Below are 27500 nucleotides of genomic sequence, written 5' to 3' on the forward strand. Positions count from 1 at the left end.
CACACTCACTCACAGACACACACACACTCACTCACTCACAGACACACACTCAATCACAGATACACACACACTCACAGACACACACACACTCACTCACAGACACACACTCACTCACAGACACACACACTCACACACACTCACTCACTCACAGACACACACTCAATCACAGACACACACACAATCACAGACACACACTCACTCACAGACACACACACTCACAGACACACACTCACTCACAGACACACACACTCACAGACACACACTCACTCACAGACACACACACTCACAGACACACACAAATTGCTGAGTTATTGAACTAATGGGACAGTTTTTTCATCTGAAAACTGGTTGAAACATTTGAAAGTTTGTGTTCCTCCTGAACATTCCTGACCCGATGAAGGTTCTCCAGAAGGTTCCTCTGGGGACCTTTACACCATGAGAAGGTTTGTACTGTCAGACTGAGATTCTTCTGACACACCAACACAAGCAGCAAACATGTGAGCAACAGTTTAATGAAATCACTCAAATTCATTTGGAATCAAACACAACAATAACTCTATTTACCAAATGAGCTGAATATCCAAACAGAACCACCAGCAGTTCTGCAGGAGTCACTGCACAACTGCAGCAGGGGGCAGTAAAGCTCCACAGAACATCCCAACTGTAGCCCCACCGAGGCGACCCACAACCTGTTGGCGACCCATAATGCACTGCGGTAACTCATCTTCCCTCTACAACACTTGTTTCCACTGAGCAGCTGTTAGGGTTTAACCAGGTCAAAGGTTAACTTTGACATAAGTCTGTCACTGTTTACTTATTCTAATACTGTAAATGCTAAATAGTGCTCTGGAACTATCCCCCTTGTGGAATAACCCGGTACTACAACGATGAGCAGTCGTGCGTTTGCCAGGTCCCATCCCATGAGTATCAAGAGGCGGAGTTATTAACATCTGACCAATCACAGGCAAGTATGCTGCAGCAGTCGCATCATGCAGAATGCTAACGTCTTCTTCCGAGTGTGGCAGGAAGTAGCACCGATACGGCATCTGGATCAGCAACGTGGCACACGGCGCAGGCCAGCGGCAGCACACATTAGCACTGTTCTTAGCAACAGCACACGCAGGTCCGGCAGAGCTCTGGTGTCATGTGACACTTGCTGACAGAGGTGAACAGGCCGTGTTTCCACAGTGCCCCCCTGTACGTAAGAGCAGATCATGGCGAGGACGCCCCCACGCTCCTTCATCATGTTGTCACTTCCTCTCGAGCAGCAGGTCGATAAATGTGGAAAATGTGTCCAAAGTCTTTGAAGTGAAGCTGTCGCCAGAGAAAAGACGTGTTCTGTGGGACTGGAGAGCTCAGGCGGCTTTACAGCGTCACGCTGCCACATGTGTTGCACAGATATGAATGATATTTTGGTCACCATGGCAACCTACTGGGACGCAGCTGATCAATGTCAGTCCGCATCAGCGGAGTGGTGGCATCCAGTGGCTGAGCTGTGGTTCTGGTCCAGGTCAGGGGCAGTTTGGTGACGCTGATGGTTGTTGCTGTTATCATTTCACTCTGTTGCTATGGTGACCAACATGTCCTCTGATGTCAGAATCCCCTCTTAGCTTTATTTAGGCGTTTTGTTCGAAGAGATGAAGTTCTTGGTGGACCAAAGTCATCAATAATGGGTGATCAGTGTGACGGATGCCATCAGGAGTGAAGGCGGAGCTTCTGGTTGTGGGCGGGTGCTTATTTGCAGGTGTGTGTGTCGTTCATGCTCTCGCAGCGCCTGCAGCGGACGTAGCAGCACCACACAAACTTACAGTCGCAGCGCTGGACATGGCGGACCACGTGCGTGTTGTAACCCCGGCCGCAGCACAGCAGGTTGCAGCCATCAGGGCCGCCGGAGGCGCGGTTACAACGGCGCCCCCTGGTGCCTGCCACACCACGCTGATGGTTCTCCACACAGTAGTTTGGAGATTTGTTGATGAAGACGAGCTGTTGTCTGTCAATAGGGAGGTGGAGCCTGTCTTTCCTGACCTTTTTCCTGGAAGGGCTCCTCACCTGGAGGCTCTGCTCGTAGCGCTCTTTGAGGTACTCGCCCACTCGCTCGAACGCCGCCACCGTTTTCCAACATGTCTTCACTGCACAGGAGCCTGAAACACCGTGACATCGACAGTGTGTCGGCATCAGCCTGTGAACGGCCTGAAGGACGGAAAGAGAGACACATTTAAGATCCAGGACAGGTGAATCACAGCTCTCAGGTCTGGCTGCTGTCTCACCTGGCGGCCCACTTCGCTGTTGTGCTGGTTCATGACGGCCAGCGTGAACCCTCCTTTACTGGCAGACATGTTTCTGACGGCACCGTCCAAGAACTTCCGGCTGAACCAGGTCCCATACCGGATATGTTCGGAACACCCCCCCCAGTGCCAGCTCTCCTCTGCCATGCCCCGCCCTCCTAACCGCCCTTCACAGACGCATTCCGTTATGTTGCCGTGACTACAGAAGATCGTGACAGCGTGGACCAACCCTGCTGCCATTATGGCGTGGATAAATGCTGTCTCTTTGGTTCCTGCATCGTCAGAGAGGGGTGGGGGGTGACATCAGGCAAGGCGGTCAGGCAGCACTGGACTCTGATCTGGACCTGGACTGACCTGGAGCTGGAAGACTCACCACTGGTTAACTCGTGTCCAAACACCGATGGGTTCTGGCTGATGGAGCAGTTCCACCGTTCGTGTCTGAACTGGTTCTGGCACTCAGAAATGGCGATCCGGGCTCCGTCCTGGATACTGGGCAGCAGGAAGAACTTCTTCTGGCACAGGCTCTTCTGTCGGGGACTCAGAGGGACATGAGAACAGTTCAGCTGCTCTGGGACTCCCACCGAGGTGACGCCGAGCCGCCTGAGAGAGACCAGTTCAGGAGAGAGACACAGAGACCAGTTCAGTAGAGAGACACAGAGACCAGTTCAGGAGAGAGACACAGAGACCAGTTCAGTAGAGAGAGACCAGTTCAGGAGAGAGAGACCAGTTCAGGAGAGAGACACAGAGACCAGTTCAGGAGAGAGACACAGAGACCAGTTCAGGAGAGAGACACAGAGACCAGTTCAGTAGAGAGAGACCAGTTCAGGAGAGAGAGACCAGTTCAGGAGAGAGACACAGAGACCAGTTCAGGAGAGAGACACAGAGACCAGTTCAGTAGAGAGACACAGAGACCAGTTCAGGAGAGAGACACAGAGACCAGTTCAGTAGAGAGAGAGACCAGTTCAGGAGAGAGACACAGAGACCAGTTCAGTAGAGAGAGACAGAGACCAGTTCAGTAGAGAGACACAGAGACCAGTTCAGGAGAGAGACACAGAGACCAGTTCAGGAGAGAGACACAGAGACCAGTTCAGGAGAGAGACACAGAGACCAGTTCAGGAGAGAGACACAGAGACCAGTTCAGGAGAGAGAGACCAGTTCAGGAGAGAGACACAGAGACCAGTTCAGGAGAGAGAGACCAGTTCAGGAGAGAGACACAGAGACCAGTTCAGGAGAGAGAGACCAGTTCAGGAGAGAGACACAGAAACCAGTTCAGGAGAGAGAGACCAGTTCAGGAGAGAGACACAGAGACCAGTTCAGTAGAGAGACACAGAGACCAGTTCAGTAGAGAGACACAGAGACCAGTTCAGGAGAGAGACACAGAGACCAGTTCAGTAGAGAGAGACCAGTTCAGGAGAGAGAGACCAGTTCAGGAGAGAGACACAGAGACCAGTTCAGTAGAGAGAGACAGAGACCAGTTCAGGAGAGAGACACAGAGACCAGTTCAGTAGAGAGACACAGAGACCAGTTCAGGAGAGAGAGACCAGTTCAGTAGAGAGAGACCAGTTCAGGAGAGAGAGACCAGTTCAGGAGAGAGAGACAGAGACCAGTTCAGGAGAGAGACACAGAGACCAGTTCAGTAGAGAGAGACAAGAGAGAGGGGAAGGGAGAGAGAGAGAGAAGAGAGAGGGGGAGGGAGAGAGAGAAGAGAGAGGAGGGAGAGAGAGAGGGGGGAGGGAGGGAGAGCGACAAGAGAGAGGGGAAGGGAGAGAGAGAGAAGAGAGAGGGGGAGGGAGAGAGAGAAGAGAGAGGGGAGGGAGAGAGAAGAGAGGGAGGGAGAGAGAGGAGAGAGAGGGGAAGGGAAGGAGAGAGAGAAGAGAGAGGGGGAGGAAAGGAGAGAGAGAAGAGAGAGGGGGAGGGAGGGAGAGAGACAAGAGAGAGGGGGAGGGAAGGAGAGAGAGAAGAGAGAGGGGGAGGGAGAGAGAAGCGAGAGGGGGGGAGAGAAGAGGGGGGGAGGGAGGGAGAGAGACAAGAGAGAGGGGGAGGGAGAGAGAGAAGAGAGGGGGAGGGAAGGAGAGAGAGAAGAGAGGTGGGGAGAGAGAAGAGAGAGGGGGAGGGAGAGAGAGAAGAGAGGGGGAGGGAAGGAGAGAGAGAAGAGAGGTGGGGAGAGAGAAGAGAGAGGGGGAGGGAGAGAGAAGAGAGGGGGAGGGAAGGAGAGAGAGAAGAGAGGTGGGGGAGAGAGAAGAGAGAGGGGGAGGGAGAGAGAAGAGAGGGGGAGGGAGAGAGAAGAGAGGAGGGGAGGGAGAGAGAAGAGAGGAGGGGAGGGAGGGAGAAGAGAGGAGGGGAGGGAGATTTAACACCACCTTTATTTACATGTATTATTCACATGTCCACATTTCAGAGGGACATTGGAGACCTTCAACAGTTCAAAATCAAACAATTTTCCTAACTAAAACCAGGACGTCTCTCACTCCCCAGATGTCTTCAGAGGGACTAATTTGTCCTGTCAGTTCATAGAAACTAAGGAAAGAGTCCAGGGTCTTCCATAGGGACAGCTTAGCCGTCCCCTGTGACAGCCTGAAAGAAAAACCCTCCCCGACCCCAGAAACCACCTCTGTGGCTCTGGAGGAATGTTTATAAAAGTCTAAACAGTCCATCCAGTCCTGGAGGTGGACCAGAAGCCATCGGTCCTGGAGGTGGACCAGAAGCCATCCAGTCCTGGAGGTGGACCAGAAGCCATCCAGTCCTGGAGGTGGAGCAGAAGCCATCGGTCCAAGGAGACGGTAGCGCCCAGGGGAGGCCGGTCCCTCTGGCCCAGCCGAGGAAGTCCCGCAGTAGCTCGTCCTCCCTGGTGCAGTCCTCCGCCCTGTAGGGGGCGCTGTAGAAGGCCACAGCGTGCCTCCTCATCACACTCTGGTGCAGTCCTCCGCCCTGTAGGGGGCGCTGTAGAAGGCCACAGCGTGCCTCCTCATCACACTCTGGTGCAGTCCTCCGCCCTGTAGGGGGCGCTGTAGAAGGCCACAGCGTGCCTCCTCATCACACTCTGGTGCAGTCCTCCGCCCTGTAGGGGGCGCTGTAGAAGGCCACAGCGTGCCTCCTCATCACACTGGTCAGCTATTGGAGCCCTTAGCATGTTTTAGCCTTTTTCCTTCCTTTCTGACCCAGCATCTTTCTGGTGGCCGTCATGTGCTTCTTTAGCCGGGACCGTTTCCTCTCATCCAGGACGTCCACTCCCACTCCCTCTGGAGCAGCAACGCACTTTTTAAGAACTTTTCAGGGTCTGGGAAATAATCAGCCACCTTCACAGACTGGCCGAAGGTTTTATCCAGGAAGGTGGTGATGTCCTCCAGGGTGTACAGGTCCCCAGTAAGGGACTGGGAGTCCGCTACAGACCCCCAGGAGTCAGAGTCAGACTCCATCCCCTCCTCCCCCCCCTCATCAACACTCAGCATCTCTACTGGCTGATCAGGGAGCTGCTCCCCAGCAGCCTGACCCTGGTCACCACTGACCCCCTGAGCTCCTGGCTCCTCCTCCTCCTCAGCTGCTCCTGCCTGCTCCTCCTCCTCAGCTGCTCCTGCCTGCACATTCCCCCCCATCTGCACCTCCTCTTTACCTCCCATCCGAACCTCCTCTACTGCTCCCTCTCTTCCTGCCCTAACTCCAGCTACACATTCACCTCCTCCTTGCTCCTCTACCTGTCCACTAGGGCCTCCTCCAGCATCGGCCGCCCCCTCGTCACCACCGCCGCTCGGCGGGGCGACGCGGCTCGACATGGCGCCGGTGCAAGCGCCCTCATTAGCGGGTCTGTGAGGACAAGCGACTCGCTTGTGTCCCACGCCCCCGCACTCAAAGCACCTCATGCTCCCAGAGCTAGCGTAGACCATGTAGTGTCCCTCTCCATGTCTCACCCTGAAGGACACGTCCAGTGTCTGTGACAGACAGGTGAGGAACATGAAGCGCTGCCTCCTGAGTGAGAGCACGTGCTTCAGTTTATCGCTCCTGCAGCCCAGACCCACGGTCCCCAGACCCCGCGGTCCCCGGACCCACGGTCCTCAGACCCACGGTCCTCAGACCCGCGGCCCCCAGACCCACGGTCCTCAGACCCACAGTCCCCAGACCCACGGTCCTCAGATCCACGGTCCTCAGACCCGCGGCCCCCAGACCCACGGTCCCCAGACCCACGGTCCTCAGATCCACGGTCCCCAGACCCACAGTCCCCAGACCCGCGGTCCTCAGACCCACGGTCCCCAGACCCACGGTCCTCAGATCCACGGTCCCCAGACCAACGGTCCCCAGACCCACGGTCCTGAGATCCACAGTCCCCAGACCCGCGGTCCTCAGACCCGCGGTCCCCAGACCCGCATTCCTCAGACCCACGGTCCTCAGACCCACGGCCCCCCGACCCACGGTCCTCAGACCCACGGTCCCCAGACCCACGGCCCCCCGACCCACGGTCCTCAGATCCACGGTCCCCAGACCAACGGTCCTCAGATCCACGGTCCTCAGACCCGCGGTCCTCAGACCAACGGTCCTCAGACCCACGGTCCTCAGATCCACGGTCCCCAGACCAACGGTCCTCAGATCCACGGTCCCCAGACCCACGGTCCTCAGATCCACGGCCCCCCGACCCACGGCCCTCAGACCCACGGTCCCCAGACCCACGGCCCCCCGACCCACGGTCCTCAGATCCACGGTCCCCAGACCCGCGGTCCTCAGACCCACGGTCCTCAGATCCACGGTCCCCAGACCAACGGTCCTCAGATCCACGGTCCCCAGACCCACGGTCCTCAGATCCACGGCCTCCAGACCCACGGCCCCCCGACCCACGGTCCTCAGATCCACGGTCCCCAGACCCACGGTCCTGCAGCTCCTGCTCCAGAGCCTCATTAGGGATGAACGGGGGAACACCTGAGACGGTGACCCGAGTGGAGGGTGCGGCGAGCGGGGACACCTGCAGGTGCGCTCCATTCACCGTCACCCCCCTCCCCACCAACTCAGCCACCACTCCTCTGTTCATCCTGGAGGCGTAGGACAGGTTGGCGTGTCCCACCTGGTCTCCCACAGCCAGGAGAACCTCCTCCACCGGTACAGATGGGTCGGGTTGGACCCGCACCCCGTTAGGACGCCATCCCCGCCGCAAAACACGATGAAAACTCCACCAAACTGCACCAAACCACCCTGATGGTAGTGCAGATACACCACCAAGAGGGGGGAGTTAGTGAGGGGAAAACACTCAGAGAGAGAGGGAGAAGAGAGGGGGGAGGGGGAGAGAGAGGGGGGAGAGGGATAAACAGGGGGGAGAGGGAGGGGGGAGGGGGGTGCGATGAGGAAAAGTCCTCGTGCCCGTTAAACGGGTTAAACAGCTGGTCCAGGTTCGGATCGTTTGACGATTCTGTGATTTAATAGAAGCCGTCGCCATGGTGACAAGATTGTTCAGACTGAAGCAACAACTGAATTATTTTTAAATTGTGCGGATTGTAAATGAATAATAATTTTCACAGCTCAGAAACTGAAAAACTGCTGATTCGGATCAATATTTAAACTTTCTGAGTCGATCGCAACCAAACCGGGCGTGTCGACATTCACGAGTCGATAATCAATAATCGATCCTGACAGTTGATCGATCCTAAAACACCTACATCCACCCGCCGCTGCCGCCCCGCGGACCGACCAGCACCAGCACCAGCACCAGGAGCGGGACCAGCGGGACCAGCATGCTTGGTTCTTCGTCTCTTCCGTCCGGATGTTGGAAAACCTCTTCAGTCCTCGTCCCGGTGCACCTGACCAGGTCCAGGTCCGGGTCGCTCAGTCCCGAACAGAGGACCGCACAGCGTCCCCGCCCACAGCAGTCAGAGCCGGACCCTCAGTGGGCGACTCCGAAAAGGGGCGTGGCCATACAGATAAAAAGGTTCCACTCTTTTTCTACCAAGTTCCTCTTTAACGTTTAGTTGAGAATTCCTTGCAGGAACATAATGAGATGAAATATCAGCCGAAAGGACTTTAAAAACGTTCCGATGTTTAATGACGGAACACAGACCCACAACTTTAGTAGAATCTGTCAATAACAAACGCATCAGTACAAGATTACACTGAAGAGAACGCGCTACATATTACTCATGACCAGTTGGTCCCAGTTAGCTGCCGTATGCTAAAATTAGCTTGTGTACATTTAGATTTAATTGGTCAAAGGGACAAACAGCTGTTGATATAACATTTAAAAATAGAAATATGCATGATAAAGTCACCCAAAAAGAAATGAGATAGCATAAAAATAGGACATTAAACAGCAGAATCCAGCTGGTGGTGATTAAGAATAATAACAAGAAATGTACATTCAGCATCTTTAGCATTGTTAGCATCATTAGCATCAGAAGTTCAATGAGAACCCTCAAGAATCTGTTAAAGTGATTATCAACAAATGCCCAGCACTTGGTTTTATTGATTCTGCCACTCCCACCGTACACACACACGCGCGCACACACACACACACACACACACACGCACACACTCAGATTTTGGGACACAGGCGACTCAGGAGGATCTCAGAATACACCTGGTTCACTGCTCCTCTCACATGATAGGATGAGGATTTAGGCCACGCCTCCTGTTCTGTATCTGACTTGGACGATTGGCTGATGAGTCCAGTTCCAGTTCTCTTAGTTCTGGTCCTTGTGTTTATGGATGTGGTCCTGTTTGACCTTTGGAAGGAAGTGAACTTCACCTAAACATGGGAGCACCTGGGGGTTAGAACATATGACACACCCGCACACACACACCCACACACCCACACACCCCCCCACACCCACCCCCACACCCCCCCACACCCACCCACCCCCCCCACCTCATGGAAGTGGCAGGCACATCTGCCCTGCAGGAACTCCTTGTAGCGCCCCATGGTGATGCTGAAGGTGTCGATCACCTCGTATCCCTCCTGCTCTGCTGCTTGGATGATCCTCAGGTTCTCGGCATTGAGCTCCTGAATCTCTGCCTGAAAAGACCAAAACGCCGCATGATGTCATCTTCCTCATCTTCTTCATGTTCCTCATCGTCACATACCAAACCCAGCGATCGAATTCCATCCACGGGAAGATGGAAACCCATTCCCAAAGCTTTGACCACCACCAGGATCTCCGCGAGCGCCTCGCTGAGGAAGCACACGGCGTTAGCGAGTGTCTGAGTCATCACAGGTGTGACAGTGGAATCACCTGTGGAGCACCTCCTTGACCGTCCTCAGGTGATTGGTGTTCAGCCACTGGACTCCTCCCACCACCAGGACTGTCTGATATGAGTTCAGCAGAGGTCTTGACCTTCAGGGCAAAAACCCATCAGCATCCGTTGGGCACTCAGACAGGAAGTGCGGTGTGACACTACATCCTGTCACCTGCTGATCAGCTGCAGCAGCGCCTGTCTGAAGCTGGGCCTGCGCGGCTTCTCTAACCAGAACTGTGGGTAGTAGGAGTAGCTGACGCTGGTCCGCTGTGCGTTCAGGTTCCTGTACACCAGCGTGTCGTGGGCCTTCCCCCAGTCCTCCAGGCTGGAGTTGACCCGTTCCATCAGGAAGAACATCATCCCACGATTGGTGGAGTCCCCGAGGAACAGCAGCTGAGGAGAGAAGCAGGAAGCAGTGAAGAGCCACACAGGTGCAGCCCAGGTGAGCTCCTGTGGCCTCACCTTCCTGTCGGCCAGACAGTCCTGCAGCAGCTGGCGCTCCACCACTGGGTGGAAGCAGCCTCTCGGTTGCCAAGCAACGTCCCTCCAATCACACGTCCTGTTGTCAGAACAGCTGAGACACGGAACCACCCACTGACCTAAGGTGAGACAGGTGAGAGACAGGTGAGAGAGAAGTGAGACAGGTGAGAGAGTGGTGAGACAGGTGAGAGAGAGGTGAGAGAGAGGTGAGAGTGGTGAGAGAGAAGTGAGACAGGTGAGAGAGTGGTAAGAGAGAAGTGAGACACAGGTGAGAGAGGTGAGAGAGAGGTGAGAGAGAAGTGAGAGAGAGGTGAGAGAGAAGTGAGACAGGTGAGAGAGTGGTGAGAGAGAAGTGAGACACAGGTGAGAGAGGTGAGAGACAGGTGAGAGAGTGGTGAGACAGGTGAGAGAGAAGTGAGAGAGAGGTGAGAGAGTGGTGAGAGAGAAGTGAGACAGGTGAGAGAGTGGTAAGAGAGAAGTGAGACACAGGTGAGAGGTGAGAGAGGTGAGAGACAGGTGAGAGAGGTGAGAGAGAGGTAAGACAGGTGAGAGAGGTGAGAGACAGGTGAGAGAGTGATGAGACAGGTGAGAGAGTGGTGAGACAGGTGAGAGAGTGGTGAGACAGGTGAGAGAGTGGTGAGACAGGTGAGAGAGTGGTGAGACAGGTGAGAGAGGTGTTCAGGTCCTGGTTCTGCACCTCTCAACTCAAGCTGAAAACAGAAGTCTTAGGCAACCCTGCCTTGGTGCTCATGAGCACTAAGGCTCTCACCTGTCTCACCTGCTCATGAGCACTAAGGCTCTCACCTGTCTCACCTGCTCATGAGCACTAAGGCTCTCACCTGTCTCTCACCTGTCTCACCTGCTCATGAGCACTAAGGCAGCCCTCACACGAGCCAAATGATCTGAACCTTGGTGGAAGCCGAGCCGAGTGTGAGCGCCCCCTGAGACAGTGTCTCCAGAGTCTCTGGCTCCTCAGCGTCCCTGTCCCCCCCCTCCCCCCTCCCCCTCGTTCCCACCCCTCCCCCCACCGTTCCGACCCCTCGTTCCCACCCCTCCCCCCACCGTTCCGACCCCCCCCCCTCTCGATCTGTCCTCAGGAAGATGTGACATCAGACCTGGAACGTGTCCGGAGCTGCAGGTCTGACCAGGACTCTGAGGCCGGAACGGCTGGAGACCACAAGGCTGAGCAGGCTGGACCAGGAGACCACAGTCCTGGAAGCACACGCAGAAGGTTCAGTGCTGCTCACCCATCCATCTGTTCATCCATCCATCCATTCATCTATCCATCCATCCATCCATCTGTTCATCCATCCATCTGTTCATCCATCTGTTCATCTATCCATCCATCCATCCATCCATCCATCCATCCATCTGTTCATCCATCTGTTCATCCATCCATCCATTCATCTATCCATCCATCCATCCGTTCATCCATCTATCCATCCATCCATACTCCATCCATCCATCCATTCATCCATCCATCCATTCATCCATTCATCTATCCATCCATCCATCTATCCATCCATCTATTCATCCATCCATCTGTTCATCCATCTGTTCATCCATCTATCCATCCATCCATACTCCATCCATCCATCCATTCATCCATTCATCTATCCATCCATCCATTCATCCATTCATCTATCCATCCATCCATTCATCCATTCATCTATCCATCCATCCATCTATCCATCCATCTATTTATCCATCCATCTGTTCATCCATCTGTTCATCCATCTGTTCATCCATCCATCCATTCATCTATCCATCCATCCATCCATCTGTTCATCCATCTGTTCATCCATCCATCCATCCATCCATACTCCATCCATCCATCCATTCATCCATTCATCTATCCATTCATCTATTCATCTATCCATTCATCTATTCATCCATCCATCTATTCATCCATCCATTCATCTATTCATCGATCCATCCATCCATCCATATATCCATCCATCCATCCATCCATCCATTCATCCATCCATTCATCTATCTATCTATCCATCCATCCATCCATCCATCCATCCATCCATTCACCCATCCATCTATTCATCCATCCATTCATCTATTCATTTATCCATCCATTCATCTATTCATCCATCCATCCATTCATCCATTCATCCATCCATTCATCTATTCATCCATCCATTCATCTATTCATCCATCCATTCATCTATTCATCCATCCATTCATCCATCCATTCACCCATCCATCTGTTCATCCATCCTGCCGGGTTTTCCATCCCACTGAATGCATTTTCATCCTGGTGGGACAGAAACCCGGCAGGATCCAGGTGGAGGACGGAGTGACACATCTGATCTGATAACTGATGAATCAGCATAAACAACACGAGTGCTGAGTCACAGGTTGTTTACTGTGAAACACTGAGGCAACAAAAAGACATTTCCCAGAATGCACCAGAGGTTATTGCTTCTTCTTCACTTGTTGCTGCTGTTACCCACTGTTCCATCACCTGCTGCAAGAGGTCAGAGGTCAGAGGAACCGTTTCAGGGCCCCTGGGTGCCACCAAGTCTGGCTCCAACATCAGTCTCTCTCTCACACACACACACACACACACACACACACACACACACACACACACACACACACACACACACACACACACACACACCTGGGGCTGCAGTTCCAGCGCCGCGGTGTCACATTCCACTTGGCGGCGTCACAATTCACAACAAAGTGCAACAAAAAAACTTAACAGGGATTTTCTTGTTCATACTTGAGTTCAGAGACTTCGGAAACCAACTACCAACGACAACAAACACGCCGCCGCCACCTTTCATCTGACCACCTGACTGTCGGCGCGAGCTGCTTTGGTTCTGACCATGTGACAGCAACATTCCCATTTGTGACGGCAACATTCCCATTTGTGACGGCAACATTCCCATTTGTGACGGCAACATTCCCATTTGTGACGGCAGCATTCCCATTTGTGACAGCAACATTCCCATTTGTGATGGCAGCATTCCCATTTGTGACAGCAACATTCCCATTTGTGACAGCAACATTCCATTTGTGACGGCAACATTCCCATTTGTGACGGCAGCATTCCCATTTGTGACAGCAACATTCCCATTTGTGACGGCAGCATTCCCATTTGTGACGGCAACATTCCCATTTGTGACGGCAACATTCCCATTTGTGACGGCAACATTCCATTTGTGACAGCAACATTCCATTTGTGACGGCAACATTCCCATTTGTGACGGCAGCATTCCCATTTGTGACGGCAACATTCCCATTTGTGACGGCAACATTCCATTTGTGACGGCAACATTCCCATTTGTGACAGCAACATTCCATTTGTGACAGCAACATTCCCATTTGTGACGGCAACATTCCCATTTGTGACGGCAACATTCCCATTTGTGACGGCAACATTCCCATTTGTGACAGCAACATTCCCATTTGTGACAGCAACATTCCATTTGTGACAGCAACATTCCCATTTGTGACGGCAGCATTCCCATTTGTGACAGCAACATTCCCATTTGTGACGGCAACATTCCCATTTGTGACGGCAGCATTCCCATTTGTGACAGCAACATTCCCATTTGTGACAGCAACATTCCATTTGTGACAGCAACATTCCCATTTGTGACGGCAACATTCCATTTGTGACGGCAACATTCCCATTTGTGACAGCAACATTCCATTTGTGACGGCAACATTCCCATTTGTGACGGCAACATTCCCATTGTGACGGCAACATTCCCATTTGTGACAGCAACATTCCATTTGTGACAGCAACATTCCCATTTGTGACAGCAACATTCCATTTGTGACAGCAACATTCCCATTTGTGACGGCAGCATTCCCATTTGTGACAGCAACATTCCCATTTGTGACGGCAACATTCCCATTTGTGACGGCAGCATTCCCATTTGTGACAGCAACATTCCCATTTGTGACAGCAACATTCCATTTGTGACAGCAACATTCCCATTTGTGACGGCAGCATTCCCATTTGTGACAGCAACATTCCATTTGTGACGGCAACATTCCCATTTGTGACGGCAGCATTCCCATTTGTGACAGCAACATTCCCATTTGTGACGGCAACATTCCCATTTGTGACGGCAACATTCCCATTTCCACTCAGTCAGAAGGCATCAGGTCCAGGAAAGGAGGCCGAAACACTAAAACTACACAACACACCTGAGCAGAGCCTCCCCACTCCAGGTGATTCACCTGCACAAAGCTGCACATGATGTGATCCCCAAACATGGGCAAACTGGGCCGGTTCTCACGGTACATGTAGACAGTGTAGGTTGCCATGACAACAGTCTCTGGACCATCATCATCTGTAACCAGGATTCTGATGGTGTTGTCCCCAAGGCCAACGGGGTAGGTCACCATCCTAAACAAGACATTTTCAATGAATATATGGAGGTCAAAGGTCAACTGGCAGTGTTCGGAGTCCCACCTGGGGCCTTGCTGGTCCTCCACGTGGACCTGACATTTTGGACTCATGGCTTCTGCTCTCAGTCGAACTGTCACAGTCTCAAAGCTGACTTCACTATGATAGACCTTCACCCGGGGCGTGAAGGGCGGAGCCAGAGTGAGGGGTGGGTCAATGTAGATCTGTCTCAGGTGAGGGTCCAGACAAGAACCTGCAACACAACAGTTCAACACAGTCCAGAGTCCAAACACCGCTGCATAAACACACACGCTCTGTAAAATGGGAAGTTTTCTCTCAACCTTCATCCTTTGAAGAAGACAGTGCTGCCCCCTGCAGGCTCAGGTCACCTCTGAGGTCAACATGGAAAGGTGAACGAAGGATGAACACATGATGTCAGAAGGACACGGAGAGGAGACACGTTTGGTTTGTCCACTCACCTGGAGTCCAGCTTCCTCTGGAGACCATAATAACGGCCGAGCTTCATCTGAAGGTCCGACACACCAACTGGTCCCGAGGAGGACGAGGACGAGGACGAGGAGGGACACAGCTATGATGCGGGAAGAGCCCGTCACACACCTGTTCACACATGTGATCACAAAAGTGTTGTTGTTGTTGTTGTTGTTGTTCTTTACCAGCTGGAAGTTTGAAGGAATCTTCATCTGTTGCTGAAAACGAAGTAAAAGAAGGAGGTCGTCCTCTGACAGACACAGGCCATGTGTCCCTCTGCAGCCACCATACTGCGCGCACACACACACACACACACACACACACACACACACACACACACACACACACACACACACACACACAGTTTACTGTCAGAAGATACCACCATGGAAAAATATTGATTCAAACTTTATTGAGCATTTGTGCTGTTTAAGACTGTGTGTGAGCATTAACGTACCTGTTGTGACAGGTGAGTTTGAGAATGCAACAGGAAGTGCAGTGTGTCCTCCAGGATGAGATCTCTGGTGATTTGGCGGTCAAACTTGTCTTCAGTCAGTCCGGAAAAGATCAGGTCAGTGTTGACCTGAAGAACAACAGCGAGTGAGCGGCGCCATCTGCTGGATGATCAGCGGTACTGCACGCGCTTCATATTTGACACCCTTCATTCAACCAATCGCAGCTCTCAGAAAAGTGTCCCTCACCTGCACAATCTCAGGTGTGATGGATCCACTGAAGAGCAGCGTGAAGGTCATCAGCTGATAACACCACACACACCTGATAAATGATCAATAATCACCAATCAATAGTGGATTGAGGAGGACAGCTGATGTGTCAGAGAGCTAAATCTTACCTGCGGCGTGCTCCTTGCTTCTGATTGGACGACACAGCCGCCTGCAGCGCATGGCTGATCACCGCCTTAACCTCCCCCAAAGCCTGATGGGCTTTGATCTGTCCGAGCTGCCTCTGCAGGAAGTCCCTGAGCTGAGTGCAGAAAACGAGTGAGACAGGACAGAGACGGACCCACGAGTGAGCGAGGACAGGTGCCTCACCTGCGTGACCCGCCCATTCTGCTCCAGGTGTGTCATCGTCACACTCGTCTCGTGCAGGAAAGAAGTGAGCGGGTTGACTGAGGTCACCAGGACGTAAACCGAGACTACGAGAGCGGGAGGCAACGCTCCAACAGCTGATTGGCTGTGACAGAAGAAGACACAGGACGTCAGAATCAGCCCTCGGGAACACGTCCCTGGACCACCAAAGTCCAGGACCAGGGATCCTCAAAGCAGCTCACCTGTTGACCCCAAACAGTAGCGTCCGATTGGTCAGTCCACAGGAGAACGGCCTCATGTTTAACTGAGATCCTGATGATGAACCAGTGTTAGCGCACAAAAGAAGAGAAGTTATATAGTTATTGCAGACAGACAGGCAGGCAGGCAGACAGACAGACAGACAGGCAGGCAGGCAGGCAGGCAGACAGACAGGCAGGCAGGCAGGCAGAGGGGGAAAATGGCAGGCAGACAGGCAGGCAGACAGGCAGGCAGACAGGCAGGCAGGCAGACAGACAGGCAGACAGACAGACAGGCAGGCAGGCAGGCAGACAGGCAGGCAGGCAGGCAGGCAGACAGGCAGGCAGACAGGCAGGCAGGCAGGCAGACAGACAGGCAGACAGACAGACAGGCAGACAGACAGACAGGCAGGCAGACAGGCAGGCAGACAGGCAGGCAGGCAGGCAGACAGACAGGCAGACAGACAGACAGGCAGGCAGGGCAGGCAGGCAGGCAGGCAGGCAGACAGACAGGCAGGCAGGCAGGCAGGCAGACAGACAGACAGGCAGGCAGGCAGGCAGACAGACAGGCAGGCAGGCAGGCAGGCAGACAGGCAGGCAGACAGGCAGGCAGGCAGGCAGACAGACAGGCAGACAGACAGACAGACAGGCAGGCAGACAGGCAGGCAGACAGGCAGGCAGGCAGGCAGACAGACAGGCAGACAGACAGACAGGCAGGCAGGCAGGCAGGCAGGCAGGCAGGCAGGCAGACAGACAGGCAGGCAGACAGACAGGCAGGCAGACAGACAGACAGACAGACAGACAGACAGACAGACAGGCAGACAGGCAGGCAGTGGCATAAATCCAAATGTTTGTATTCCAAATTAAGGCTAAATAATCCAAATAAAATGGCTCAACATATAAGGTTTGGATAAGTGAACTAAAGTGTTCGTTTCTAAGTTCAAAAGCCTTTACTAAGATACCAACTCCAGCCATCTTGAATTGGTCACGTGACCAAAGCCTGTGTCAAAATAAAAGCACGTGGCCTGAGGCCAACAAATCTTCTCCCAAGTAAACATCTAAACTAAGAAACTAAATTGGCTCTAACAGAGCGTGTCAGCAGAAGCACCTGGGGTCCCTCACCTGGACAGCTGGCACCTTTCCTGAGGGACTCACCTGACAGCGGGGAGCCTGTGAACATGTGACAGAGACCTCCACCTGCATCAGAGAACGCTGCCATCAGCCCGGGCAATAAATTAACCTGAGAACACACAGGTGAGTAGTCAGTGACTGGTGGCTCAGCTCTGATTGGCTGTTGCAGCTGTCACTCACGATCTGGTGACGGTGGAGGTAAGACAGGGAGATCCTCCTCAGACAGCTTCTTTCAGAACGACTGAGACATATCAACAAGCTCCACCCACTGACACCTGCAAGCACAGAGGAAACATCTGTAACCATGGAAACTGCTTCTACTGCTCGCTGTGGGGAACAGAAACAGGAAGTGGTCTGCCCAACAGGAATGTGGACAAGGAAGCTTGAGGGTGGTTAACAGGAAAATGTGGTCTTCCTGTTTAACTGCAGTGATCTGATGAAAAGAGCTCAGATTAAAACCCAGAATTCTTCATGTTCAGCACATTAGGCTCCACCTCCATGTCAATAATGCTGTCAATCATCTCACAGGTGTGTCATCACATGTTGGGACGGATGTGGGCGGGGTCACATTAGGGACTGTTACCATGGTTGCTCCCCAGGAAGCTGCTGGTGTCTGTGGATCTGGAGAGCAGAACCTCAAACTCCATTTGCTGCAGAACCCGCTGATACAACTGGACCTCTGTGTCTGACACCAAATGTTGACCCAACAGGACCACGGCCCAACGCTGGACAGGAAGTGACTGAGACTGGACCTGAGGACACGGGCAGAGAGACAGAATGTATCAGAACTTCAGTCATAAAGGTCACAGACGTTTCTCAGCCTGCCATCGTCCTGCCATCAGCTGTCCGGAGACACAAGGTCCAAACAGAACTCAAGACTTTAAATTTGAGGAAGATCAGTTGAGAAGAGCTTCTCATTTCCAAGGATGACCTGGCCCGAGGCCCCAGCAGGAGAACCTTGAACCCAGAACACCAACATCGACCCAATGAGGAGGTCAAAAGCAGCATCAACAACTAATCTTATTAAAGTCCTCTGTGGGTCAGGACCAGGTTCTACTGGACAGGTGAGGAACATCAGGTGTTCAGACCTGCTGGAGCAGCAGATGAGTGTGTTGGATGTTGTGATGAAAGCCCACACAGAAGAGACATTCCACCGCTGCTGAAGCCAGACTCATCACATGACCTGATACTCTGATCACATGACTGCCCATGCTGCTCAGTCACCCACAACTCTGTGTGTGTGTGTGTGAGTGTGTGTGTCTGTGTGGGGGTTGCATGGGTGGATGATGGTGGGGGTGTGTGTGTGTGTGTGTGTGGGTTGCATGGGTGGATGATGGTGGGGGTGTGTGTGTGTGTGTGTGTGGGGGGGGGGGTGGGGTTGCATGGGTGGATGATGGTGGGTGTGTCTGTCTGTGTGTGTGTGTGTGTGTGTGGGGGGGGGTTGCATGGGTGGATGATGGTGGGTGGGTGTGTGTGTGTGTGTGAGTGTGTGTGTGTGTGTGGGTTGCATGGGTGGATGATGGTGGGTGTGTCTGTGTGTGTGTGTGTGTGTGGGGGGGGGTGGGGTTGCATGGGTGGATGATGGTGGGTGGGTGTGTGTGTGTGTGTGAGTGTGTGTGTGGGGGGGGGTTGCATGGGTGGATCATAGTGTGTGTGCGTGTGTGTGTGTGTGTGTGTGTGTGTGTGTGGGTTGCATGGGTGGATGATGGTGGGTGTGTGTGTGTGTGTGTGTGTGTGTGTGTGGGTTGCATGGGTGGATGATGGTGGGTGGGTGTGTGTGTGTGTGTGTGTCTGTGTGGGGGTTGCATGGGTGGATGATGGTGTGTGTGTGTGTGTGGGTGGGTGGGTGTGTGTGGGTGTGTGAGTGTGAGTGTGTGTGTGTGTGTGTGAGTGTGTGTGTGTGGGGGGGGTTGCATGGGTCTATGATGGTGGGTGTGTGTGAGTGTGTGTGTGTGTGTGGGTTGCATGGGTGGATGATGGTGGGTGTGTGTGTGTGTGTGGGTTGCATGGGTGGATGATGGTGGGGGTGTGTGTGTGTGTGTGTGGGGGGGTTGCATGGGTGGATGATGGTGGGGGTGTGTGTGTGTGTGAGGTGTGTGTGTGTGGGTTGCATGGGTGGATGATGGTGGGGGTGTGTGTGTGTGTGTGTGTGGGTTGCATGGGTGGATGATGGTGGGTGTGTGTGTGTGTGTGTGTGTGTGTGTGTGTGTGGGTTGCACACAGCAGCTGTAAAAACTGAGTTTTCCTGAGGGTCCCTGAACACACCTGTTCTCCAGCGTCAGTCAGCTGATCCTGTCTGGATCCTCAGCGCGTGACCTCCGTGACCTTTGTCCAGGACTCAGAGTGCAGTTTAAGCTAAATGATGTGCAAACTTATTGCTACGAGACACAACCCTTTGTCCAATCCGGACAGAGGAAGTTTTGTAAACAGGAAGTCGGTGTTGGACAGCACCGAAGGGGGCGGGGCAGGTGAATGGGTTGTGCAGCTGTCAATCATCCGGGGTCAGTTTGTGTCACCTGACCAGCTGAGGATGAGGCAGCTTTCTTCATCATCTCCTCTGCTGGCCATCACCTCAGCTCACGCACAGAACATCAGCTTTAACTATGAAAAACCTTTTCAGACGTCACTTTATGCTGTGTAATTGATTTTTGACGTGACGTTTTTCAAATACTTTAGTGCTAATAATCAATATTCTGATGATTAGTGACGACATGAATGCAGGTTGACAGGCTCTGCGTCACTGTAACTGCCACGCGCTCCACCTTATCAAAGGGCACTAAAATGTGAACAGATTCGGTGACGTCACGGGAGCTCACCTGAGCAGCCTCCAGGACGGACAGGATCCTCCGCGTCTCCTCATCCACCGCGACTCTTTGGACCGGCTCTCTGCTGCGTCCACGCTGTCCGGACCGGACCCGGTTCCAGGCCAGCATCAGGGTTTGGTAGAGGCAGAGTCCGAGTCCAAGCAGCAGCAGCGGGCCGGACAGGCAGGACCGGCGGCGCAGCAACATACCGGCTGACAGCAGCAGAACCCGCATCAGGAACCGAACCGAACCTACTTCAAAGTCCTGATGCTCTTCATCTTCATCCCGCAGCCATCAGAACCTTTCTGAAGGTTCGTCCAGTTTCTGGAATGTAAACTGTGTTTTCAACAGGTTTAGTTGTTGGACTTTGTTCAGACCCTCAGCTCAGCTGGACCAGAACCGAAAACGCGTTCTCGATTCCAGACGCACAACATTCAACGAACTTTGTGGTTGTCTAAGTTCTGTCTATAGTCAGAGAACCGAACCGATACGCAGAGATCGTTCCGCGTAAGAGCTGCCGAGTCCGGTCCACTGTGGTCCAGTTCTGCTGCGGTTTCTTTCAGCAGCCACTACTGACATCTGGCACCACAAAGGACGACGAGAAGAACCGGAAGGTGGAACAGAGAAGTTAAAGTCTGCGCCCACCATCTGGTTCCCATTAAATCCACACAAGAAGAAAGGAGCCCCACCGGTCCGCTTTCCTGTCCGTCCAACACCGTCCGGGCCTGGAGCGCCCAGAACCACGTCTTCCTTAAATCAACCAGTAGAGTTTAGTTCAAAAGGTTCTACTGTTTGCAGCTGTTCCGGAGGTCAGAACCTCCTCCCACCTCCTGCTGAAACACTCTGAAGGCTGAGTTATTTCTGGAAAACACACTTAGTGTGCGTGTGCGCGTGTTACTGGTCTAAACTGATAAAAGTTCTATTTTAAAATATAAATGTGACGTTTATCTGGAAGATTCCAGCCAAAGTTTCAGAATAAACCCCGTGAAAACATCCCAACACTGGTCAAACGGGTCGGGACCGACAACACCTGAACTTCTCGGAGCTCCTGAAGGAGTTTCAGCATCACTGTTCCCAGAACTCTCAGAACTTCTCCCCGATGGCTCTGATGACGTCACAGGGCATGAAATGCCAGTCAAATTACCACCAACCACAATCCAGAGTCCCCTGGAGCCACGCCCCCGGCCAGGGCCCTGCAGGGGCCTCTTGGTTTTAAAGATGACTTCCTGTTTGTGTTTACAGAGAAGTCACCTCTACTCATCACTCAGAAGGTTCAGCCTACACACGGCCTGGATTTGCGTCCGTCGCCATGGTTACATTCCTTGTTGAACCCTGATAAGTCGAACTTGACTTGTTAATTATTGCAAACAAAGCTGATGGATAATTAACGAGCTGCAGCTGCCACGTGAGACGGTTCCACTCTTGGGACGTCCAGCAGAGGGAGCCAACGCTTATTAATGCTCATTAATGCCACAATCCGAACATGTGACACATCAGTAGGCATGACTCAGCGAAACATAAGCCCCGCCTCCAAAGAAAGCCCCGCCTCCCGAAAATAAAAATCAGACTGCAAATACAAAAATGTCTGAACTTTTTATTGAGCGCTTCCACAGTAACTCACTCACTCACTCACTCACTCACTCACTCACTCACTCACTCACTCACTCACTCACTCACTCACTCACTCACTCACTCACTCACTCACTCACTCACTCACTCACTCACTCACTCACTCACTCACTCACTCAGTTTTGGCATCACGGAAACCTTTCTCACATGGAAGATTATTGGAAAAACCCCAGAAAAGGATTTGAGACACAAGATCCAAACTAAAAATTGAGATTAACATGAGCCGGGGTTGATTTCCAGTAAGTTTGAGAGTGGTGAATGTGATGGAGCATCAGTCCAGCTCCAGGTCACCATCATCAGCCTCACCTGTCCAGGTGGACTGGACTTTCAGTCTGGATCCCCACTGGTCTGGTCTCTACCTGAACTCACCTGGATGATGAGTGTCAGACACAGCTGACAGGTAAAGAGGGGCGCTCACATCTTTAATATGAAGAGGAATGATGAAAATGTCTGATTGGTGCTCAGGATTCGGACCCTCAGCTCAGGGCAGGATGGTTTAATCCAGTGTCGTCTTCAGGAGCCTCAAACCTGCTGGAAATGGACCTGTGGTCCGATCCAACATGGCTGCTGCTTTTGTCTACTTGTGGCGGCTGCCCCTCCTCTTCATGGCTGCCGTGCACTGAGGACAGTACCACTTGCCTTTGGGAGCCTCCGACAGGCCGACACAGCCATAGTGGAACCACTCGATGGGGCACTGAAACAGATCAATGATGCATCATCACAGCCGATCGGATCAATATTGATATTTCCGCTAACGTGTTGTACTCACGTCTGTGTTGTCACAGCCGACCATCTCGCCATAGGACACCTGACGAGATCAAAGACAGTCACACAATGACCACAGTTCTCTTGCCAATCATTTCAGTCATCTGTGACGGTACCACAGTGGAACAAGAGCCCTGAAGAGGGGCTGAACCCAGCTACAAACATCTCAACCTATACAACACGGGTGTGATACCCTCCCACCACAGCCCTCGGTAGGATGGGGGCGATGGAGGTCCACAGCTGGGTGGCTCCAGCTGTGGTTCCAGCCTTGGTTACCTGGTTACAGATGCAGTAGCGAGGCTCGTTGGGGTCATAAGTCCAGTCCACCTGGCTGTTGGCCTCAGGTTCTGGCAGCACCGAGGCCTGCTGGGAAAGTTCCTGAGCCAATGCTGATGATGAAGAGCAAGATGACAACGAGGAGGAGGAGGAGGATGAAGATGACTGGTGGTTGGAAGACTTTATGCTGCTTCTAGACAACAGAAAGAACAGGCGATGATCAGATCTGGTCTAGGTCTAAAACCTCTGACGTGCTTCCAACACAACATGATGTTTGATCAGAATGTCAAGAAGAAAGCTTTTTCCATAAGAAACACTACCGAACTTCAAGGAACAAAAGTAGTTGCAGCTAAAGTAAGAAGATGAGAAGAGAGAAGACAGACTGAAAGTTCTGTAGTGGTTCTTTGGCACGCTGATGAGCACCACTCAGGTCTTACTTGGACTTGCGGCCCCTGGAGTCAGAGGTGGTGTTGGGGGCCAGGGTTTGTGTGAGGGTGGAGGCCAAAGCTGAGGAGGAATACCCAGTTCCATCCCGGGAAAGGGAAAACTCCCGGCCCAGCTGGAAGTCATTGTTCTTGATGGCCTCGTAGCTGGCCTTCAGACTGGACGTTCTCCTGCCGTCCTTCATCTGGCAACACAACACATCACTGCCAATTCCGAGCAACCAAGGCGGGCTCAGCAACAAGGCTGCTGGTGGTGGGTTCTGACCTGCGCTGTGGCCTGGACCGCCTGAGCAGCAGCCATGGTTATGGCCCCAGCTCCTGCCCCGGGCCCAGCAGGCAAAGCACTCAGGTTGTAGGAGGCCAGAGGCTGAGAGGAGTTCACGCTGTAGACACTGTTGGCAGATGAGGGCGTACTGTTGGTGCGACACCCTGCAAACGACACACAACGCGGTTAACACAGACACACACACACATCTTTGAGGCTGTCCCACCGTGCCCTTACCTGGAGTGTTCTCCTTGGAGGCATCTGATGTGAGGGTGGAGAGCAGAGCCTCAGACTTGAACTTCTTCTCTGGGATGTGCTCTGTAGTGTGGTGAAGGGGAGTACTGTACTTCCTCTCTGCTCCAATAAGGAGAGAAAATGAAACACACCCCAGTAGCACCCTGACACGGTGAAGGCTGGGCAGACATCAGCTGATGATATGCTGCCGTGGCTTCTACTTACTCTCTGTAGTGGTGTGAGAGTGGACATGATGGTTGTTGACTGGCTGAGATGGACTGTCCATCTCCAAAGAGCCTGAGGATGTTTAGGGGGGAGTTAGAACACTTATGAAGAAAGCGTTACAGAGGCCCTGCGTGAAACTCACGTCTCTCCAGGATCTCTGTGATGCCGGCATTGTCAGCCTCCAGCTCCATCTTAAACTTGGCCAGTTCTTGGTCCAGTTTGCGCAGATGTCGGTCCACCTGATAAAGCATGAAGATATTTATCATTAAAGCCGAACCATACCTGAGATATCTTCAAGACAGAGTCAAAGATTTGAATATTAGAACACCAAAGTGCAGCAACACCAGTCATGAGTGTGCTTTGTGCGTGTTATGGGATGTGGACACGCAGCTCACCAGGTCATAAATCTGATTGGCCAACTGGACCTTCTCATCGGCATCCTCCAAAGCTTTATAATAATCCTGGAACATGGACACGAGCTGTTACTGGGAGTCGGATTTTATCCCAGTTTCAGGTTAAAAGACTGTTTGATGAGCTGCCGATCAATCCTTGTACCTTCTTAATGACCTCCATCTGCTCTTCTCTCCACTCTGGTTTGTTCTTCTTGGCATTCACAAAAAACTCATTGACTTTCTGCTCCAGCTGGTCGGTGGCATCTGGACCAAGACAGAAGGTAGTCAGCGACATCCTACAAAGGCATTTAGAAACCAGCAACTTCCATCATGGAGAAAGCTGGCAGATTTAATAAATGTGTGAAATTGTATGTCTATGATTTCAGCTGAACTGTCAACTAAAGATCTTAAAATCCCCTAATTCATATAGCGCTGAGAGACGCAACCCAGAACCAACGCAACTGGATCTCTGAGCTGAAGTAAAACTGAACAGTCAAGTTCCCAAAAGTCCGCTTTTGTCATAAAGTGTGACTTTAGCCGCACTTTAGTGCCGACGCTTGGGAACATGTGTCACCGCTTTCCTCCGCGTGTTCAGGCGGTTGGTGTGGTTCTGCGATGGGGCGGTACGTACTCTGAACCTGCAGGTCCATCTCCCTCATTTCCGTAAACCTGTCGCGGAGGTCCATGGGAAGCTGCTCGATCACTGCCGAAGAAGAAAAAGCGGTTACCGAGCTAGCAAGGCTAGGCTAACAGCCCTGGCTACAGAGGACGGGAAAAGCCCATATTTTTGAGGGCAACGGGCGCGACTTACGCCGGTACTGCATTTTAACTGAGCAACACTTACTTTCCAAATAATCCTCCAAGTACAACATGGTGCTCAAGCTGTCGTTTTCAGCGCTTTATCCAACACTTTAGCTCTTTCAATATGGCGCCGCCTGTCGCTGCTTTCCTTCGAAAAACATCAACGTCAGAAAAGATGACGCACTCTCTCCCCGTATTCTGATTGGTTAAGACACACGGAAGTCGAGTGACAAGTTTGGGTCGGATTGATTTGTGTGAAATGTAGTTTTATGTGAAAAATTCCATTTCCCTGTCGAATTTCCTGTTATATTCGTTGCAAAGAACTATTGAAAAAACAAGATAGAGTGAAAATAAAACTTGTATATATGGCTGATTAGTTAAATGTCCACACATGCGATTTTGAATGTAATTCTGTAAATCTTTCATTTGTATTCTACTGACGGGCATATTGATAACTGAAAATTAAGTAGTGTATAAAACACAACCTTCATGAGAAAAATGACAGATTTTGATCCTATTCTTTATTAAAGAATAAAGTAGTGATAGTGATATAAGGCCTTTGTTAAGAAAATTGTTAAGAAAATTTCCATCCATCCATTTTGTATTGTGTTGTTTAACCAGGATTCCAACAAATATGGTTATCAGGTCCCTAACCCTCTCTCTCTCTCTCTCTCTCTCTCTCTCTCTCTCTCTCTCTCTCTCTCTCTCTCTCCTCTCTCTCTCTCTCTCTCTCTCTCTCTCTCTCTCTCTCTCTCTCTCTCTCTCTCTCTCTCTCTCTCTCTCTCTCTCTCTCTCTCTCTCTCACTCACTCACTCACTCACTCACTCACTCACACACTCACACACTCACACACTCACACACACACACACACACACACACACACACATACAGCTGTGTTTCTGCTTGGAGAGATTGGGGGTGGAGTCTAAAATAAACTGAAGAAGAACCAGAGTGGAAGTCCAGTCTTGGGTCTGACGTGCACTAACATGCAGCTTGAACTTCCTCCTCGCTCTGTGACCTGAGCGTATTTGCAGACTTCTCCCATCACTGAGTTTGCATTTAAAGCAGGACCAGGACACAGTCAGAACCCGAGCGGGTTCTCCCCCTCCACAACATGAGGTCATGGCTCAGCTGATCCAGACTGGTACCGGATGGAATGGCGCGGGAAGATGCTGTGACGTGTTTACGCTATCTGCTCTATGCGCTGAACCTGCTTTTCTGGGTGAGGATCACTGCTCGACTCCACCTGAAGCAGCACCTGGACTTTAAAGGAGTTGTGTTTCTGTATTTGAGATTGATTTGTTTTTCTTAATTGATGTTTAAATGTGTTAATCGAGTTCGTACTAAGGTTCCAAATCATACAGATAAAAGAGCAGGTGGAGAAGAAGTGGTGGTTTCCTTTTCTCATGTTTGCAGCCAAAGCAGGGCGCCACTGAGTGACACAACATGCTTCACATACTCAGATGTTATTTGTAGGCAGCAGAAACTGATCCATCCGTGCATGTGTGTGTGCGTGTGTGCGTGTGTGTGTAGGTGATGTCAGCGTGTGTATTGGGATTGGCAGCATGGATCAGGGACCCCCTGAACACCGTCCTAACCCTGACAGCCCACACCAGGTGATGTTCTCACACTGTTGAGACAGAACCTTTCAGTCACATGACCACCATGACCAGAAAGTGTGTGTGTGTGTGTGTGTGTGTGCAGGTTAGAGGAGGCTGCTGTCCTCACCTATACGCCGGCTGTTCATCCTGTTGTCATGGCAACGTCTTGCCTCCTCATTGTAGTGGCCATGCTGGGCTACTGTGGTACACTCAGGTGTGACCTGCTCCTGCTGTGCTGGGTATGTGTGTGTGTGTGTGTGTGTGTGTGTGTGTGTGTGTGTGTGTGTGTGTGTGTGTGTGTGTGTTTGATGGATGTTAACGTGTGTGTTGCAGTACTTGTGCTGTCTCCTGCTCATCGTCTGTGTGGAGCTGGCCAGTGCAGTTTGGACCTACAAGCAGGTGAGAAATGTCATTTCTGCTGTTTACTTGTGACTTTCACTGACAGATGTTAGTGATAAAATTATTTATTTTTGGCTCCTTACAAATTTATTAGTCTCAGTTGAACCAATCAGAGAGCAGCTGATAAGACAGAACATTAAGTTGGTCCTAAGAATAGGTGAAATCTGAGAGACAGCAGCAGGAGGCTGCTCTATGATTCTCTCTCTCTCTCTCTCTCTCTCTCACACACACACACACACACACACAGGGCTGATCTGTTGGCATCACTGTTTTGACTGCACAGGGTGTGTGTGTGTGTGTGTGTGTGTGTGTGTGTGTGTCCAGGTCACAGTTCTGCGTTCTGATATGGTCAGTCTCAAGTCTCAAATGTCAAACTTTGGGCTGCAGCGTTACCAGTGGCTCACACACACCT

The 27500-nt window shown here is 52.0% G+C and overlaps 4 protein-coding genes across 5 annotated transcripts in view; 1 reads left to right on the forward strand and 3 right to left on the reverse strand.

Annotated features, from left to right (window-relative positions):
- Window positions 1–508: 508 nt before the first annotated feature.
- On the reverse strand, window positions 509–8213 carry wnt16 (wingless-type MMTV integration site family, member 16). Its single transcript, XM_029825536.1, has 4 exons — window positions 7922–8213; window positions 2659–2885; window positions 2268–2557; window positions 509–2190 (listed from the first exon to the last, which is right to left on the reverse strand). The coding sequence occupies exons 1-4, from the start codon at window positions 7996–7998 to the stop codon at window positions 1735–1737; spliced, it is 1050 nt and encodes a 349-aa protein (XP_029681396.1). The 5' UTR covers window positions 7999–8213; the 3' UTR covers window positions 509–1734.
- A 64-nt stretch (window positions 8214–8277) lies between these two features.
- Window positions 8278–21502, reverse strand: cped1 (cadherin-like and PC-esterase domain containing 1). Of its 2 annotated transcripts, none has more exons than XM_029825505.1 (21): window positions 20071–21502; window positions 17838–18006; window positions 17435–17529; window positions 17279–17363; window positions 16130–16199; window positions 15891–16032; window positions 15692–15822; window positions 15543–15615; window positions 15299–15424; window positions 15027–15131; window positions 14832–14941; window positions 14694–14743; window positions 14419–14605; window positions 14184–14352; window positions 11087–11183; window positions 9954–10090; window positions 9664–9884; window positions 9488–9589; window positions 9339–9426; window positions 9124–9270; window positions 8278–9003 (listed from the first exon to the last, which is right to left on the reverse strand). In XM_029825505.1, exons 1-21 carry the CDS (start codon window positions 20290–20292, stop codon window positions 8791–8793), a joined length of 2739 nt encoding a protein of 912 aa, XP_029681365.1. In that variant the 5' UTR covers window positions 20293–21502; the 3' UTR covers window positions 8278–8790. The 2 variants fall into 2 exon arrangements, with proteins under 2 accessions (XP_029681365.1, XP_029681364.1); XM_029825504.1 differs by having other exon boundaries at window positions 8691–9003; window positions 17246–17363.
- Window positions 21503–21636: 134 nt separating this feature from the next.
- ing3 (inhibitor of growth family, member 3) lies at window positions 21637–25290 on the reverse strand. Its single transcript, XM_003976691.3, has 12 exons — window positions 25132–25290; window positions 24919–24990; window positions 24451–24551; window positions 24291–24356; window positions 24038–24134; window positions 23896–23967; window positions 23674–23790; window positions 23437–23600; window positions 23166–23356; window positions 22729–22921; window positions 22457–22495; window positions 21637–22381 (listed from the first exon to the last, which is right to left on the reverse strand). The coding sequence occupies exons 1-12, from the start codon at window positions 25157–25159 to the stop codon at window positions 22265–22267; spliced, it is 1257 nt and encodes a 418-aa protein (XP_003976740.1). The 5' UTR covers window positions 25160–25290; the 3' UTR covers window positions 21637–22264.
- Window positions 24983–27500, forward strand: part of tspan12 (tetraspanin 12) — a 4008-nt gene continuing 1490 nt past the window's right edge. Inside the window, exons 1-6 of the mRNA XM_029825537.1 lie at window positions 24983–25102; window positions 25980–26310; window positions 26622–26704; window positions 26793–26928; window positions 27023–27088; window positions 27413–27500. The exon at window positions 27413–27500 is cut by the window's right edge and continues 20 nt beyond it. Coding sequence (XP_029681397.1) covers window positions 26245–26310; window positions 26622–26704; window positions 26793–26928; window positions 27023–27088; window positions 27413–27500 — 439 coding nt within the window. The 5' untranslated portion in view covers window positions 24983–25102; window positions 25980–26244. The remainder of the gene's footprint in view (window positions 25103–25979; window positions 26311–26621; window positions 26705–26792; window positions 26929–27022; window positions 27089–27412) is intronic.

Source organism: Takifugu rubripes, chromosome 18 (assembly GCF_901000725.2).
Source record: "Takifugu rubripes chromosome 18, fTakRub1.2, whole genome shotgun sequence".
NCBI classification, from domain to species: Eukaryota; Metazoa; Chordata; class Actinopteri; order Tetraodontiformes; family Tetraodontidae; genus Takifugu; species Takifugu rubripes.

Excerpts from the sequence above, each read along its gene's own strand:
- wnt16 (XM_029825536.1), bottom strand. The coding sequence starts at position 7,998 with ATGCTGGTCCCGCTGGTCCCGCTCCTGGTGCTGGTGCTGGTGCTGGTC. Across the intron at positions 2,886-7,921 it reads GGCGGCAGCGGCGGGTGGAT|GCGGCTCGGCGTCACCTCGG; the intron begins GTAGGTGTTTTA and ends GGTCTCTCTCAG. Across the intron at positions 2,558-2,658 it reads TGGACACGAGTTAACCAGTG|GAACCAAAGAGACAGCATTT; the intron begins GTGAGTCTTCCA and ends CTGACGATGCAG.
- cped1 (XM_029825504.1), bottom strand. The coding sequence starts at position 20,292 with ATGCGGGTTCTGCTGCTGTCAGCCGGTATGTTGCTGCGCCGCCGGTCC. Across the intron at positions 15,823-15,890 it reads AGAATGGGCGGGTCACGCAG|CTCAGGGACTTCCTGCAGAG; the intron begins GTGAGGCACCTG and ends TTCTGCACTCAG. Across the intron at positions 14,942-15,026 it reads TTCCTTCAAACTTCCAGCTG|CTGTGTCCCTCCTCGTCCTC; the intron begins GTAAAGAACAAC and ends CCCGCATCATAG.
- ing3 (XM_003976691.3), bottom strand. The coding sequence starts at position 25,159 with ATGTTGTACTTGGAGGATTATTTGGAAA. Across the intron at positions 23,601-23,673 it reads CTCCAAGGAGAACACTCCAG|GGTGTCGCACCAACAGTACG; the intron begins GTAAGGGCACGG and ends TGTCGTTTGCAG. Across the intron at positions 22,496-22,728 it reads GCTACTGCATCTGTAACCAG|GTGTCCTATGGCGAGATGGT; the intron begins GTAACCAAGGCT and ends TGATCTCGTCAG.